General features: G+C 47.5%; 1 protein-coding gene across 1 annotated transcript; it reads right to left on the minus strand.

The window, feature by feature from the left end:
* Positions 1-578: 578 nt before the first annotated feature.
* Positions 579-16,190, minus strand: TMEM39B (transmembrane protein 39B). The gene is made up of 9 exons (XM_036742605.1): positions 16,124-16,190; positions 15,556-15,676; positions 13,721-13,940; positions 12,912-12,995; positions 12,093-12,247; positions 11,249-11,597; positions 6,169-6,356; positions 1,412-1,532; positions 579-980 (listed from the first exon to the last, which is right to left on the minus strand). The coding sequence occupies exons 1-9, from the start codon at positions 16,125-16,127 to the stop codon at positions 741-743; spliced, it is 1,482 nt and encodes a 493-aa protein (XP_036598500.1). The 5' UTR covers positions 16,128-16,190; the 3' UTR covers positions 579-740.
* Positions 16,191-17,068: the final 878 nt, after the last annotated feature.

Below are 17,068 nucleotides of genomic sequence, written 5' to 3' on the forward strand. Positions count from 1 at the left end.
AACATACACCTATCTGATCTAATATCAATATATGCCCCATATGCACTCTTCAGACAGGAGTTCAGCATCCAGGGAATGATGCTAGTTAGAAGGGCCCTTGGAGATCATGGGGTCCAATGTGTTCATTTTATAGATGAGAAAACTGAGCTCCAGAGAAAGTGACTCGCCAAAGGTCATATAGGGAATTAGTGACAGCTGATTACAATCAGAATCTCAAGAATTAGAAGGAATATTAGTTATTATCTAATCTGAGCTATTGGTACCTAAATAGAAACCCTCCTTTATAATTTCCCCCAAACACATGGCCATCCAGTTTCTGCTTGGAGACCTCTGGTGACAGGTAACTCATTACCTACCAAAGCAGCCCATTCTAATTCAGGCGTCCTGGTCTAATTTCCTAACAACCGATCCACGGGAATGTCTGAAACAGAACTGCTGCCAACGGAAGCATGCAGTCATTGATTAGGGAGCCCTGGGACCCAGCTGTATTCCTTCCCAACCCAGAGACCTAGGAAGTTCCTCTCCTGACTCTGCCCTGTAATAACCACAAGACACGGGTCATTGGGAGTACAAAAATATGTCATTTCTTTTCTCCTTTTAATTACATCAGTTATCAAAGAAAGAAGCAGTCGTAACAAAAATACAGAGCTCTGATTTTTTTTGTGGGTTTTTTGGTTGTTTTTTTCTTCCCTCCCCCCAGTCCCACCCCATCCTCCTGAAGTGGCCCAGCCAGCCTCGATTCAGCTGAACTTGTGCTCGGGCTGGCGATGGCTGGTTGAATAGGAGTACGCCTTGCCCAGCACCAGCCGGTCCCGCAGCAGCTTGAAGAAGGAGTAGTAGTTACTGAAAAGGATGAGTGCCAGAGAAATGGTCTGGTGCCATTTCTCTGAGGAGACCAGTGAATACAGCTGGTAGAAGATGACAGCTCCCTCGAGCAGAAGAAGGATGTTGAGGATCCTCAGTGGTTTGCTAAAAAAAAACTAGCAGAGGGGAGGGGTTAGTGTTCCACAAGGGTTTTCTTTGGACAGAGACCCAGCTAGGATGCTTCCTCCTCCAGAAAGGCCTCCTGGGATGCCCCAGTGACAATGACCTTTCCCTCTGCTCTCTGCACACAGCATCCTGTTCACATCTCTTACACCCACTCACAACATATTCATTTGCATTATATTTATTTGTGCAGGTGCATCCTCATCAACTAGAATAGATTATAACCCCTCAAAGGTCTGATCTGTTTATATCCCAAAGACTTATGTACTTAGCACCAGAACACACACAGCACTGGATTTACTGAATTGAATGCTTGGCGATGCTGCAAGTGAGTAATTGGAATCCTCAGGTGGCAGCAGGATCTGCCCCACCCACACCCCATCCCACCCCTCACGTCCCATTTCCTGGTACAGAAGACACTCACATGGAAGCGGAAGTGGGACACATCTGAAGGCACCGCCACATTGTAATGGCCAATGGCTTTGTAGACATTTTTGCTGTGTTTCACCAGTACACCCTGTGGCCATGTGCACTCCTCTGTCCACCTGGAGGGAGAGTCCAGCAATGTCCTGTCACACCAGGCCCCTGCCTCTGTCCAGTGGCTTGAAACCTATCTATGGGGATGAGAGTTGCAGGAGCACTGAGGGTGGCTTATGGCCCCACCTCTGCCTGTGAACTGATGTGTGACCTTGGTCAAGTCATGTCCCTTCTTTCTCACCTGCATGACACAGTGGTTGGACTAAATGCTATCTGAGGTCTCTGTCAACAGTAACAGTCTACAAATTGGCAGTGTGATATGGCAGGGAAAAGAAGCCAGAGTGAACAATAGCTGTTATCTACACTGCCCAGTACTTGGACCTTAGCGTAAGCCCTCATTTGCACCCAATAGGGGTTACCATTAAAGAGCCTACTCTATACATACTAATATACCCTTCACCTGCAGCTGGAACAACCTTCTTTATGTAGAGACCTGGTTATGTTACTCCTTGGCTCAAAACCTTTCAATGGCTCCCCAGTGACTACAAACCAAAGTTCAAAGTACTCCGCCTGGCATTCAGAGCCCTTTATAATTTGGACTCCCCTTTTCTTCTTTGTACAATCCCATATACGCTACGCTAATTGAAAACTGGCTGTCTTGCATATGCTTCCTGCTTTCTTGCCTGAGCCCTGTTCATCTTCCCATCTACTGAATTTCTACCCACCCCGTTTTCCAGGCAGTCTTCCCTGATCCCCTCAGCTGGTAGTCATCTATTTTCACAGCCCCCTCATACCATTCTGTGCATTGGTCATGGTGGACTGGGCATCCCAGGAGCACAGAGGCTTACCCTGCCTTCCCTAGCTCTGTATCGTGCCTGACTCCTAACACAATTCTTTGCACACAGCAGACACTTAATAATCACCTATGGAATGGGAGCAATACGGTGGCCTTGTAAAGGGCTCTCAAGAGAAGGCTGGATAACCACTTTCAAGGGCACCACAGAATGAGTTGGCCTGAATGTCCTGGGAAGGCCCTTCCAGTTCTGAGATCCTGTCCTACCCTTTTCTAAAAACTCCAGACTGGTGATTTTAGGGAACCTTCTGCCAATGGATCAGCGTCTCTTTGTCACGTGCCTTCTTGAGAACTGTGGGGAGCACCTGAGCCCAGGCTTTCCTGGCTAGCCACAGCCATGCTGCTTTTACTCCATGCAGAAGGAAATGTGACTATAATGGGGGTCTATTCTTTGGATTGGTGGGAAGTTGGAGGATCCACTTGACTGTGAGGTCCTCGAGAGCAGGACTGTTTTGTGTTTGTCTTTGTATCCCTACTGCTTAGCCTGGCAGATAGCAGGCCCTTGAAACACACTTGGTGACTTGAGGCTGAGGCAAAAGACCCAACTCAAAGCCTCTGTCTCAGGAAAACCTCACCTAAGTTCCTTCTCTTTCGCCTTCTCCCTCTGAGCAAGATGCTAAGACATACTCTTGTCCTCCTCCTGGCCTCGCCCTACTTCAGCTTGGGCACTCCTGCCCCTGGGCTCAGACAAACCTAAGTCTTCCTTCAATAGGCCGAACATCAGTCACCACTTCAAACAACACAGCTAGCCGAGAGGATGCTGACTGGCTGGGCAAAGAGGTCCTTAGAAGAATGAGTTCCCACTGGGTCCCTCTGCCCTCCTAGATCAAACTTACTGCTTGAGGTAACTCCCTATTCTCACTTTCTTTGCCCTAGTCTCTGATAACATGGTGGCCTTTTCATTGCCAACATCAATCTCTCCATAGTCCCTTGACCCTGTCTTGGCCTCTCCTGCCTTCTCCAGCAGACTGCCATTCAATCACTCCCCTACCCCCTCGAATCTTCCGTGGCCCCCCTATATGCTCATTCCTTCCTGACTACTACCTTCAAATGTGCCCCAATCTCCCCCATCCTTAAAAAGCCTTCACTAGACCCTTCTATTGTCACATGTCATCATCTCTGAGCTCCCAGAAAAAGGTGCCAGCATTCACTGCCTCAACTTCCTCCCCTCTCACTTCAACGCTCTGAAATCTGGCTTCTGACCTCATCGTGCGACTGAAACGGTTGTTTCAAAAGCTATCGATGGTCACTGAACTTGAGGGTCTTTCTTTAGTCCTCATCCTTTTGGTTCTATCTACTGCATCTGATTACTGCCATCCACCCTCCTCTCTTGGGTTCTGTCACACTTGTCTTTTCTGGTTCTCCTCCTCTTAAGTCTCCTTGGCTGGCTCCTCATTCATATTTCGTCCTTAACCGTGGGTGCTTCCCAGGACTCTGGCCAACTGTCCTCTCCACACAAGCTTTCTTGGTAACCCCATCTGCTCTCAGTACTTTAATGCTCAATGCTATGCCAATGGCTCACCGGTCTTCCAGAAACTTTGGTCCCAGGTCACCAATTGCTTACTGACATCTCAAATGGACCATCCGGAAAACAGCTCACCCTCAGGATCGTTCCTTGAAAATCCGCACCTCCAAATACTATTCTGAAGAAGGTACTACCACCCTTCCAACCCCCCAGGCTGGCAATACTGGCATTCTCCATGCTCTTCACCATCTCGCTCCACACACACAATCAGTTGCCCTAACATCTCATACCTGACCCCTCATCTTGCCTGGATTATTTCCACAGTCTCCTAATTGGTCTCTTGCCTCAAGTCTCCCTCTACTCCAGTACATTTTCCCCAATGATGCCAAAGTGATTTTCTTTAGATGCAGATCTAACCAATAAGCCCCAATGGCTGCCTATTACCTTTAGTATTAAATACAACCTCTGTTTTGTTTTTAAAACCTTCATATCCTGGACTCAACCTATATTTCTAATCATACTACAGGACATTACTCTCTACATCCCAGCCAAACTCGTCTTTTCTAGGCTCCTCCCATGCAACATTCCATTCCCTATACCCACACCTCTGAAAACAGCCATTTCACATGCCTGGAGTGCGCTAGCTCCTCACCTCCACTTCCCAGAACAACCCTCTGCCTAGGGGGAACCCTTCCTGCTCCTCAACTACCAGTCCTGCCTTCTTTGGAACAACCTTGTCCTTTACTTGGTATTTATTCTTTTCACTTTGATTGTGTAGAGATTTCCACATGTACTTGTACTCTGCCCTGGTAGAAGAGGAACCCCTTATGATCAGAGGTGGCTTTGTTCTCTGTCACCTGGCACCTGCTTAATTAAGGATGGTGGAGAGAGGCTCCCTCCCGTGACTAGCAGTGCTAAAAGGGGTGTCAGATTTAGATCAGGAAGCCTAGGGCAAGGGTGGCACTGCCTTCAGAAAGACTTTAAATCATTTTCCCCTTTGAGAATCGGAGATCTGGATTAAACTTTTTTGTCTAAAATATATTCACGTCTGGAATCTAGAGACACTAAAGCTAAGAAGAAACTGTTTATATCCTTAACTGAACCGGAAAAGCTTTGGTTTGACTATATACACATATCAGCCCAACATGGCTTTGTTTTGTTTAATAAGAAATGTACAAGGTCATGGCGGCATTTACATGACAGTGAATAAGAGCTTTTTTAAAGAAAGCATGACATACTGGCTGAGAGTTCGGACCGGGAGTCACAAGACCTGGGTTCAAACCCTGCCTCAGACCCATGCTTGATGCGCAAGTATGGACAAATCAGTTAACCCTTAGCACCCTCTTCTTTACTGGTAAAATGAGGCTCATGAAAATTATCTGGGCTACATTCTAGGGGTCTGCTGTGAGGAGAATGTTTCTCAGACCTAAAAGAGCTAGAAAAGGGAAAATGATGATGACGATGTTTCTCCACCTGTAAAACACGAGCATTAGCACACTGCAGAATCACAGCCTCTCAGAGGGCACAGCGTCCGGCTGTTCCTGAGCAGACTCTCCTTCGCACCACTGTGGACAGGCAGTCCCACAGACTCCACCGAATGCCTGGAAGGCGTGACCTCCTGGGACATCTAGTTCACCAATCTTCCCTTATCTGCTTCAAGGACGTCTTAGCATCACAGATTTGGATCTCGAAGGGACCTTAAAAGCCACCAAGTCTAACCCTCTCATTTTTACCGATGTAGAAACTGAAGCCCAGAGCAGTTAAGTGACTTGTCCAGGTTCACACAGCTAGTATAAGTCTGGGGAGGGATCTGAACCCAGACATTTGTGACTCCAAGTCCAGAGCTTAATCCATGACTCTTCGAGGAGAGTCTGCTCCTGCTTCCACAGATTACAGAGGGCTAGAGTTGGGCCTCAGATACTTACTAGCTGTGTGACTCAGTTTCCTCATCTATAAAATGGGAATCATAATAGCGCCTACCTACCTCCCCAGGCTGTCGTGAGGATCAAAGTGTAAACTAGCACAGTGCCCGGCACATAATGGGCAATGTGAGCTTAGGACTCGTGCAATCAATCTCATTCTTGCAGTCACAGAGGGAGAAGCTGAAGCGCAGAGTCAAATGGCCAAATGTCGCGCACACTGGCAGAACTGAGTTTAAATCCAGGTCCTCAGACTGGAAATCCAGTGACCTTTCTGCCCAGCTGCCTCCAGAGAATCCTCTAGTGAGGTGAAATGAGTGACTGGGGTTCTCTGGCAGAAGCCTCAGTCTGGCAGAGGGGCTTGTTTTTGGTCCTGCCTCTGGCAAACACAGGCATAAGCCCTCCTTGAGCCCCTTCAGCTGTGGTCCCCATCCCCTCCGCCCCGCCTCCCCTCCCCTCCCACTTACTGATGCTGAAGCACGTTGGAGCAGAGGGCAGGGTCCACCTTTTGCCAGCAGCCCAAGTGGGCAGCAGCTTTGTGAAGCAGGTCACAATAGTGTGCAGGCAGGAGGTGCTGGGTGAGGATCACAGAGGTGCTGATGGACACCAGCAGGAAGAGCTCACAGGACCAGCGCTTGTCATAATAATGGGTGTTCTGGGGAAGGAGACAAAGCAAGGGGAAAGTGTGGCAGCATCAGACAATAGGAGAGACCCATCCCCTTGGGGCCTGCCTCTTACCCAGGCCTCCCCTTAAGGACAAAGCCATCTTCCCGTAAGATTTAGGCTACAAGGATCCTTCGAGATATCTAGTATAAGCTCCTTATTTTCCAGATAAAGAAACTGAAGACCAAGGGGAGGAAGGTCAGAAAGGTGGTTTAAAGGTGGGAGAGGTAAGATTCCAGGATCACAAAATCTCCGAGTTGGAAGGGACCTCAGAGGTGGCCACCCCAACCCAAACCTGAGTAAGAAACCCTTCTAAAACAAAGTGGATGAGCATGGTAATCCAGTTTCTGTGCAAAGATCCCTAGGCAGCCTGCATCCCTCTGGGGCAACACTGTTAGGAATTCTGTCCTTACATCCTGTCTGCCTCTTCCCACCATTTCCCTGGGATCAAACAAAACAGATCTAATCCCTCAGGCAAGGGTAGTCCTTGAAATGCCAGAAAGCAGCTAACTTGACTCGACAAGCCTTCTCTTGTCTAGGCTAACCCGATGCCTTCAAGAACTCATTCTTCCTATGATCTTGGGTTTTTTCCTCACCATCCTGAGGGTCCTCCCCCAGATAGCCTGTCAATGCATTTCTTAAAATACAGGTACTACGGCTGGATATAATACTCCAGAGGTGACCCAGTACAGTCCAGCAGAATTACCACTGCCCTAGCCCTGAACACTGGGGCCCTCTTAATTCAGCCCAAGATTATCTTTGCTTTTTTTTGGTTGCCTCAACACAACTAATATATCTTTTAAAATAAAATTTTATTTATATCTTCTGTTTTTACATCTCACCATCTTTCTTACCTTCCCCCCTTCCCAGAGAGCCACCCTTTATAATATTTTTTAAAAAAGAAGAGGTTCTGTGGAATTGACCCATGTATCAAAAAGCCTGACATAACAAGCTGTTTTTGACCCACGATCCTCCATCTCTGCAAGTAAGCCTTCTTGGCAGCTAGGCAGCACAGTGGATAGAGCACAAGGCCTGGAAGTCAGAAGACCTGAGTTCAACTCTAGCCACAGACACTAGCCGTATGACCTCGAGCAAGTTATTCAACTCTGCCTCATTTTCCCCATCTGTAAAATGAGGACCTCATAGGGTTGTGGTGAGGATCAAATGAGCTTGCTCTGCAAACCTTAAAGCGCTATACGTATTGTATTAGTGCTCGTTGTTATCATTATTTTTATTGTTACTTTGGGGCCATGCTTGGTTGTTATAATTTTTCAACATTTAGTTTTGATTGATATTGTTCGGTCCATTTACAGTGCCACAGTGATTAAGCATATATTTTTTACTGTTTCTGTTTACTTCTCTTTGCATCAGTTCATAGAAGTCTTCGCATGCTTCTCTGTATCCATTCTGTCACTGTTTGTTTTACAGCATAATACTGATTCCGTCGTGCTCAAGAGCCACAATTCCTTTAACCATACCCTATTTGATGGGTAGGGGCAACTTGGTGACAACATGCAGACAACTATGTACAAATAAGATAGAGACAGGATAAATTGGAAATGATCAGGGAAAGGATGAGAATTTAGGGGGATTGGGAAAGGCTTTGTGTAGAAGGTGGGATTTTAGTTGGGACTTGAAGGAAGCCAGGTGAGTTAGAAAGTGAAGAGCATTCCAGGCGTGGGGGACAGCCAGTAAAAATGACCAGAGTCAGAAGATGAAGCATCCTGTTTCAGGAACACAAGAAGACTGGCCTAACTGTATCACAGAGTAAATTGGGTGAGCCTAAAAAGGGGTGTGTGTGGGGGGGTGGGGGTGGGGGGCACAGACAGGTTAGGAAGGGTTTGAATGCCAAAAATGAAGATTTTATATCAGATGCTAGAGGTGATAAGGTACCATTGAATAAGGGTCCAGGGAATGATATGGCCAGACGTGTGTTTTTTAGGAAGATCATTTTAGCAAATGAATGAAGGATGGACTGGAGTGGGGAGAAACTTGAGGCAGGCAGACCCACCAGCAGGCTACGGCAATAATCCAAGCATAATGTAACAACAGGATGCATCAGGGTGGCGGCAGTGCCAGAGGAGAGAAGGGGCCACATCCTGAGAGATGCTGCAAAGACAAAATCAATAATCCTTGGAAACAGATTGGATATGAGAAACAAGAGAGAATGCATAGTCAGCTCTGCTCGGTTTAGGAGGATACCTCAGTTCTGAGTCTGGATGACTGAAAGATAGTGGTACCTTCAACAGTAATACGGAAGTGAGGAAGAGAAAGGTTTGGAGTGAGAGGAAATGAGTTCAGTTTGGGATATGCTGAGTTTAAGATGTGGATAAGACATCAAATTTGAGATGTCCAACAGGCAGTTGGAGATTCAAATCTGGAGGCAAGGAGAGAAGATAGGGCTGGATAAGCAGATTTGAAAATCATCAGCATAGAGATGGTAATTAAACCCATGGAAGCTGATGAGATCACTAAGTGAAATAGCCCTTTGTCTTCTATTTGGCTATTAGCTGTCCACATATTTTGGCTATCAGACCCCTGTTAGATATTTGATACAAAGACTTTTTCTTCCCTAGTCAGCTTACAAGTCTTTCACCCTATTGACCCACTCAACCCCTGGCCCAGATCTTCATCAGAGGAAATGATGACTACATCTTCCTAATGACATGTTTTGGTTCTGTCTCTACTCATAGCCCCTTGTGAAACTGACTTTGTTGGGCCCAAGGATATGATTTATATCAATCCCTATTAAATTTCATCTTTTTCAATTTAGAAGAAAGTTCTGGCCTGTCCAGATCTACTTGGATCCCTACTGTTGGACAAAGAACTCTCTTGGCTTTGTGTCACCTGCAAATCTGATGCAGTGACCACTTTTTCTAAGTTACTGATTGAAATGGTAAACAGCCCAGAGTCAAGTACAAGATCTCTAAGGCACTCCACTTAAAGACCTTTCTTTTAAGATTACACTGAACTGCTAATAACTCATCTATATGTTCAGTCATTCAACCAATTCTGAAAACACCTGTTACCATTATTTAGACACATCTCTCCACTTTGTCTATCAAGAAGAGCCTGAGGTACCATAATAACATGACAATAAATAAATGTCCTTTGTAGAAAAGGCCACACTATAAATAAATGAAAAGAGAAGAGAAGAGGCACCTTTCAGCATCTATGGCTGCGATAAAATTCATAAGCAAACAAGGGACAGAAGATATCACAAAAGACAAAACAGACAATTTTGACTTTACGAAATTTAAAAAGCTTTTCCATGAGCAGAACCAATGAAAGTACAAGAAAAATGTTGGAAAAAATATTTTTTCAAATATCTCTAATAAAAATCTGACATCTAAAGCATATCAGGAATTGACAGATTCATGACTAAAAGCTAATTGCATATGCTAAGTGGTCAAAGGACATGGACAAAGGATATTTCAAAAAGATAACATGAAAGAAATACAAACATCAAGAATCAGACGAAAAAATGCTCTAAATCACTAAAATCAGATAAATGCAAATTAAAACAGCTTTGATATTTCACCTGATGTCCAGAAAACTGGTAAAGATGAAAAGCAGTCAGTACTGGAGAAGCCACCTGGAGACAGCCATACTACTGCACTGTTGGTGGAGCTTTGAACTAGGTCCCACAGTTTCGGAAGACCAGAATTATGCAAGAAAGAGCACTAAGTTGGGACCCAGTGATTCCACCACTGGGTCCAGGAGGCCAATGACAAAAAGCAAGAGCCCATATAGCACAAAATATTCCCAGCAACACTCCATTGCATCAAAAAACTTGAAACAAATTGGGTACCCATTGATAGGAATTCAGAGAAATGTGGGAAAATTTGTATGAACTGATTTAGAGTAGAGAAAGTACAACCAAGAGAACAATAAAAGATGGACTAAAATAATAATGTAAACGATAATAACTCATAAATGTTTCAGAATTCAGATGAACTGAAATGACCAATCCTGATCCAAGAAAACAGATCACGAAACACACTTATCTTTTGAAAGAAAAACCAGAATTCTGCAATGCCACATGCAGTGTCAGACAAAGTTGCTTTGTTGGGTGGATTTTGCTCAAATTTACTCTGATTACAAGGAAGTATTTGGGGAACGGAAGGGAGGGGAGGGGAGGGGAGGGAGAGGGAGGAAGGAGAAGAAAGGAATACTAGAAAATGATGTAATGAACACTGCATTTAGAATGCTAAATTTGGAATCCTTGGACCTGAGTTCAAATCCCCAGGCCTGTGTTTACCTTGGGCAAATCTCTTAACCTCTTTGGGCCTCAGTTTCCTCATCTGTAAAATTAAGGGCTTAGACTAAATGATCTCTAAGGTCCCTTCTAACTCTATGATTCTGATTGTGGGGTCTATTTTAAAGAGAGCATGAAACACCTTGACAAAGGCTTTATTGAAATCTAGTGAAACTTTTCCTGCTCTGGTTAATCTAGTAAAAAAAGCACATGACAACTAGAGTTGTCTGTTATGACCTTGTCTCAGCAGAGGGGAGAGAGCTGGTTTTTGAGGCAGCAGAGTCCTGGGTTCACTGCTAGTTGTGACCCTACCTGGCTAAGTCAATCATTCCCTTCTGTGAGCCTGAGTTTTCTCATCTGTCAGACTGGGTTACCACTCCTATTCCTACCTACCCCTCACAGGCTAGCTGTGAGTACGGGGCTTTGGAATCTCAAAGTGCCACAGAGCTCTGAATCATTGATGAGCTAGCTCAAAGTGGAGACCAGGCAGAGCTAAGAGTGCTCCAGCACAGGGAGCATACCTGCCACTGGGGGGAGGAGAGGGGGAAGCTTCCTACACACAATCACAGGGTCTTTTCACGCGTTCTCTTGAGGGGGAAGTGCCTGCTGCCTGTGGCTGCACCTACCTTTACAAACCACACTGGCACAAAGGCCACGTAGTAGGCGCTGAGCATGGAGCTGACCAGTACCTCCTTCATGCGCCAGTTGAAGTCCATCTTGAGGAACTCCACCTCGTTGCGGATGAGATCTGGGGAGAGGCAGCAGGCGTGGGTGGGCATGGCCTCAGCACCATACAGCTGCTGCGTGTGCTGCTTCCATGTCTCTTTCAGAACTGTCAGGTAGTCCCGGCCCCGTGAAGGAGGGCCGCCTCCACTGCTTCCTGCTTCCCGAGGACCAATGTTGGCCACTTGGGCAAAGAGGCTTGTTTTTCGAAAGTCATAGTTCAGCTGCAGGAATGGGATGTACATTCCAAACCTGGGGCAGGAGGGAGAAAAGACTTTGGGGATAATTGTACAAGAGAGAGGGACCTTAAACCTAATCCTAAACATTAGTTTTGCAAATTAAGAAACTAAAGCCCAAAGGTGAAGGGACTTGCCCAAGGCCATTCATCTCAATAAGTTCCTTTGCTGGGGTCAGAACTCACATCGTCTGACTCTGGATAACAAGAGCTGATATTTATAAATGTCCTGGACGTCCATGGCCTCATCTCATCCTTCCCAGCCCTGTGCATCCAAGGTCCTTCCCACTATACCATCTGCCTCCTTCTAGGGATTCCCCTTCCCCTGATTCCTTATCCTACCCCCCCTTCCTGACCAGGGCCCCTGACAGATTCTGTCCCCCAACCTTGACCTGCTAGGGGTCTTACAGCACTTCTTGGCCCTCAATGTTCTTATCTATTCCGTGGAGAGAACACCATAAATGAGCCCAGTGGGGAGAATGAGAGCTGGGAAAGGGAGAAGGGTAACTCACGGGTAACAGAGGAACAGGAGATTAAGGAAGGAGTAGGTCCTGAAGAGATGGATGATGGAGCGGCACAGGCTCCAGCCCGTCCCAGTGAGGATGGCAAAGCGCGTGAGGACCAAGAAGACTGAGCGTGGGAGGGAGACCTTGCTGCTCTGAGAAGCCTGGCGGGTGGGAGGAGAGAAGGCATGCTCATCACTTAGGATGCCTCTCCCAGGGCTGTCCAGTCCTCTGTATCTGGTCCCTGCTTCCTAAATAGCCCATGACCCCACACCAAAGGAATCAGGGAAAAAGGGAAAGTGGATGATCTCCATCCCCTTTACCTTGATCAAAAGATTTGGAGCAAGGACAAGCCTCAGAAAGATCGAGTCAAGGCTGGATTCTTTCAAAGGGAAATGTGAGACCCAGAGTGATTAAGCAACTTCACTAAATGCTAACAAGTAGAAGAGTCAGTATTTGAACCCAGATCCTCTGACTCCAAACCCAAGGCACTTTCCCCTATACCAATAAGCCTGTCCAATACAGCAATAAGCTCTCCTCTGAGAAGCCCATGGAGCTGATGGAAGGTCTTGAAAAGGGAGAGCACTTGTTTAGTTCTTCTCCAAACAAGTACAGCAGGGGAGAGGAAGATCCTGAACCACATGAGGAAGTGGGCAAAACCAGGCTGTGGAGAAATGCCCCAGTGTAGAAGGCTGTGGCAGGAACTGTGGTAGTTGCCTTGGAAACACATTCCCCACCAGGGCTGGGGAAAGAGGCTATAGGGGGACCAGAGTAGATGAGAACACGGCCAGGGATAATCAGGGTCCCAACCCTTTACAGAGCAATCACCTCCTTCACGATGGCCCCGATGAGCCGTCGACCCAGCACCAAGGTGGTGACAGCCAACACGTTGAAGTCAATCAGATGGAAGTTCTATTAGGTAAAGAAGTCCAATGGTCACAAAGTGCAGTGCCTGGAGCCCTCCTCCCCACAGCCAACATGAAGAACTCCCATTGACAGACCTGTTTAGGGCTTGTAAAATGCTTCCCTCCCAACCACCCTATAAAGCAGATATTATGCACCCTGCTCCAGGGGTAGAATCATAGAAAAAGTTATAAAGCCAGAAGGGACCTAAGAGATTATCTAGCTTACTTCCCTCATTTTATAAAAGGTAAAACCAATACCCAAAGACAGAAACTCACTCTGCCCAAGATTATTTCATAAATTGGTGGCAGACAAGGGAAACCAGTCTGGGGTCAAGTCCCTTGACTTTTGGCTGTGATCTTTGGGGCCTGTTTTCCCCATCTATTAAATGGCAGTAAGAGTTGTCCTACTCACCTCGTAGAAATGGGTTGAAAATACAGTGGGATCAGGACATAAAACGTATTCTATGGGGATCTGGCCCTTACACAACTCCCTATATAGGCCCCACATCACTGAATCACATGGAATGTCAGAGCTGACATGGCTCTTAGATCTTATCCAATTCTCTCATTTTTCAGAGGAGGAAACTGAGGTAGGGAAACTTAGATTATCAGCCTTCAGCTCTGAGTGAGGGAAGCATAGGGCCAGACAAATGGGGAGTGTAGTGTTTTGGTCCTCAAGTAGAAATCTAGGCAGACATCCAGATGGGAAACCCAAGCAGAGCAGGAACCTACCAGGGAGGTATGTGACGGCGGGTGAGAAGGTGGGTACCACCAGACGGTCTTGTAGATGTTGATGTAGTGGACAAAGAGAGCCACAAGGTGGCAGAAGAAGAGCTGCAGTTCAAACAAGATGCTCGGCTGGACAGGCAGCTCTGGGATCTTGCAATGCCGCAGGGGGATCACTGTCTGAGTAGCCAGAGGGGGACTGGAGAGGCCTGTGCCTGAGCTGCTCCTGAGGGGGTCAACATTAGGGAGGGGTGACCAGGGAGCCATGATCCCGTGGAGGAAGAGTGGAAAGGGGTAGGAGGCAGAGAACAGCCCCAAAAAGCAGCATATGGAAGGAAGGAAGAAAATAAGCATCTATTAAATGCTCACCGGATGCCATTTACAAATATTATCTTATTTGATCCTCACAACAATCCTGGTAGGAAACCAAGGGAAAGAGAGATTTAGTGATTTCCCAGGGTCACACAGGTAGTAAGTGTCTAAGGCTAAATTGGAACTCAGGTCTTCCTAACTCCAAGCCCAGGGCTCTCTTCACCATGCTCCCCAGTTGCCCTCATATGAATGAGGGCCTTCTATATGACATCTAGTCCTGACTCGTCTTCAGGGCTAGAGGCCCGTAATCTGACTGTCATCTCCACATACATCTCTCACCAGTACCTGACACTCAACATGTTTAAAATAAAAGTCTTTATTCTGAAACTTGCTCCTTCTTCTGACTTCTCTATTTCTGTCTGTGGCAGAAGCATTCATCCATCCAGTCTCACACGTTAAAAAGCCTCAGCAGCACATCTTACTTCTTCCTCTCTTCACATCAAATCACATACCAAACCTTTTCAAAGTCACTCCCACATCTCTCTTATCATCCCATTCATTCTTCTACCACCATGCTTATAGGTTCTTTATCAGAGGGCTTGGCACCTAATAGGTGCTTGTTGATTAATTATCCACACAGGAGGTTGCAAGAACATCCTGATAGTTCTTCCCATGCTGCAATAAGCTTTCTTATTTGAAGATCTGCCCAGGTCATCTCTGTTGAAACCTCTGTAGTGGCCCCCTTATCTTCTGCCCAGTAAAGTCCAAATTCCAGTCCTTCTACAATACAGCACCACTACCTTTCTGGTCTTATCTCATATTACTCCCCTCCAGACGTACAAAATGAATGGTATGCACACAAACTAAATCATTATCTGTACCCTCAAAAATGCCCTGTGCACCCACTCTTCTGTGACTTCTCTCTTTGCTTAGTGTAACACACTCCCTCTTTCTCTTAAGTGTACAGAATTCCTTCTGATGCTTAAAAGTCTAATTCAAGGGTACCTCCTCTAGGGTTCTTCTAGTATTCTCTCACTCTCTAATGTACTTAATCCCTAACTTCCCAATGCACTGAACATGGTATCCTATATAGACTGTAAGCTCTCTGAAAGCACTGCATCCCATCATAGCTTTCTGCCTCTCCCACTGTCCCTCGTGGCCCACACAGTAGGTGCCTAAACACTTGCTAAAGCAGCCACCTAGAGTGGTCCCCTCCCTCTTGAAGCCACAGGAGGACTGGCCCAAGGTCCCAGGTACCATGTGAGGGGGGGACGAGGTTGGCAAGAATGGCCCGTCTCATAGAAAGTCTGTCAAGTGAGATAATAATTGTAAAGCATCAGCTCACGTGCCTGGCGTAAGAGCTATACAAAAGTTAGTGATTTTTACAATTGTAGTTATCTTAAAGATAAGAATAGTTCCTTCCTAGTGCCGGCCCTGGGGAGCAGGAGGAACACCTTCACTCCTCAGCCCCCCCAATATTTCGCAGTCCAGGGGTGACCCCCGGGGAGGGGGTGTGTTGCGGGGCTCACCTAGCCCTGGATCGGACGCCCGTGACCGAAGAGCTGGAGGCGTGTCCGGGCCCGCCGCTCGGACCCGTCTCACAGAGTGGGTTTCGGCAGTAGGACGTCCTGTTGGGACCTCTCCGTCCTCCTGTGCCCCCAAACACAGAGCAGAACCATGAGTCACTGGGGGAGAGGAGCCTGGAAGGCACGGGCTGGCACAGGGGCAGGAGGGGCAGCTCCGCCCCCTTGGAACACCATGGTCGAAGCCCCATCCCTCCCGAGGCCCCGCCCCTCGACCAGTATTCCCCCCCTTCTGGCCGTCCGGACTCTAGAGGCCCCGCCCCCACCGCGCCGCTCTCGTTCCAGGCCACACCCCCACCTCTCTAAGCCCCGCCCCCGGACTGGAGGAGCACGCCCCCCTCCCTTCTTTCCCCTCCCCTCCCTTTTCCTTCCTTCTCCCGACACCCGGCGCGAGACTCTGAGGAGGGCGGTGGTTCGTTGTTCCAATTACCCAAGGTCCTCATCTCCGCTCCAACCAGCCCTAGCCTAGCCTAAGCCAGTCCGGTCCATTGCTCCCTGGCTCGACACCACTCACCCATCTCCTCCCCCGGCGCTCCCCTCGCCGTCGCCGCCGCCGCCGCTCTTGCGGACAATATGTCGGCGGCGACGGCGGCCGGGAGGGGACAAACCGCTCCAACCCCGTGCCTGGGCCTGAGGCGCGCGCTCTCGCCCCGCGCTGCTGCTTCATTTGCATAGGAGGGAGGGAGGAAGGGAGGGAGAAGAGGCGGGGGCGCGCTTTAAAGGGGCTGCCGTAGGGCTGTCTGGGGAAAGGGCTTCTTTGCACTTCTTTTTCTTCCCTCTCCACAAGCTTCAGAGGCATAGCTTGAATAAACTGGAAGGGTCTTTAGAAACCGTCTAGTCCAACCCTCTTTTACAAAGGATCAGATAAGGCTGTTCTGGGGACTCAGTACCTGATTCCTGTCTCACACCCCGTGTGACCCAGACAAAATCCTTTTCCGTCTCTGGGCCTCAGTTTCTCCCCTCTGTAAAACCAAGGTGCTGGTCTCTAGATGATGACAATCTTAGGGACCCCCCTCAACTCTAAATCTAGGATTCTGAGGGCTTATGCCCAAGTCCACACGGCAAGGTACTGGCAGAATGGAAGACTCGAACCCTGATCTCCTGCCTCCCAGGCTTGGGTTCCGGCCAGTGGGTCACACCCATTAGAATTCTATACCGCCACTCCGCAAAGGAGACCCCCAGCCCTTCCCTTCTCAGTAGGGATGGGAACCTTTGTGCAAGGGGGTTTTAACCAGGAATCCCAAGAACTTTTTTTTCCATTTTGATAACTATTGCGATGTAATTGGTTTTCTTTGTAATCTTATATATTCATTCTATTTTATGCATTTAAAAACACTGTTCTGGGAGGGGGCCTGTAGTCTTCTCACCAGACTGCCCAAGGGGTCCGAGGCCCATAAAATGTTAAGAATCCTTCTCTGCTTTAGGGGATATTAGAAGTCTGGAGCACCCCCAACAGATA

Source organism: Trichosurus vulpecula, chromosome 2 (genome assembly GCF_011100635.1).
Source record: "Trichosurus vulpecula isolate mTriVul1 chromosome 2, mTriVul1.pri, whole genome shotgun sequence".
NCBI classification, from domain to species: domain Eukaryota; kingdom Metazoa; phylum Chordata; class Mammalia; order Diprotodontia; family Phalangeridae; genus Trichosurus; species Trichosurus vulpecula.

What these genes read in the sequence shown, in the direction of transcription:
- TMEM39B (XM_036742605.1), bottom strand. An exon ending in CTCCTGTTCCTCTGTTACCC is followed by an intron (nt 11,598 to 12,092) that starts GTGAGTTACCCT and finishes CTCCTGCCCCAG; the next exon opens with GTTTGGAATGTACATCCCAT. An exon ending in TCCAACGTGCTTCAGCATCA is followed by an intron (nt 1,533 to 6,168) that starts GTAAGTGGGAGG and finishes CTCTCCCTCCAG; the next exon opens with GTGGACAGAGGAGTGCACAT.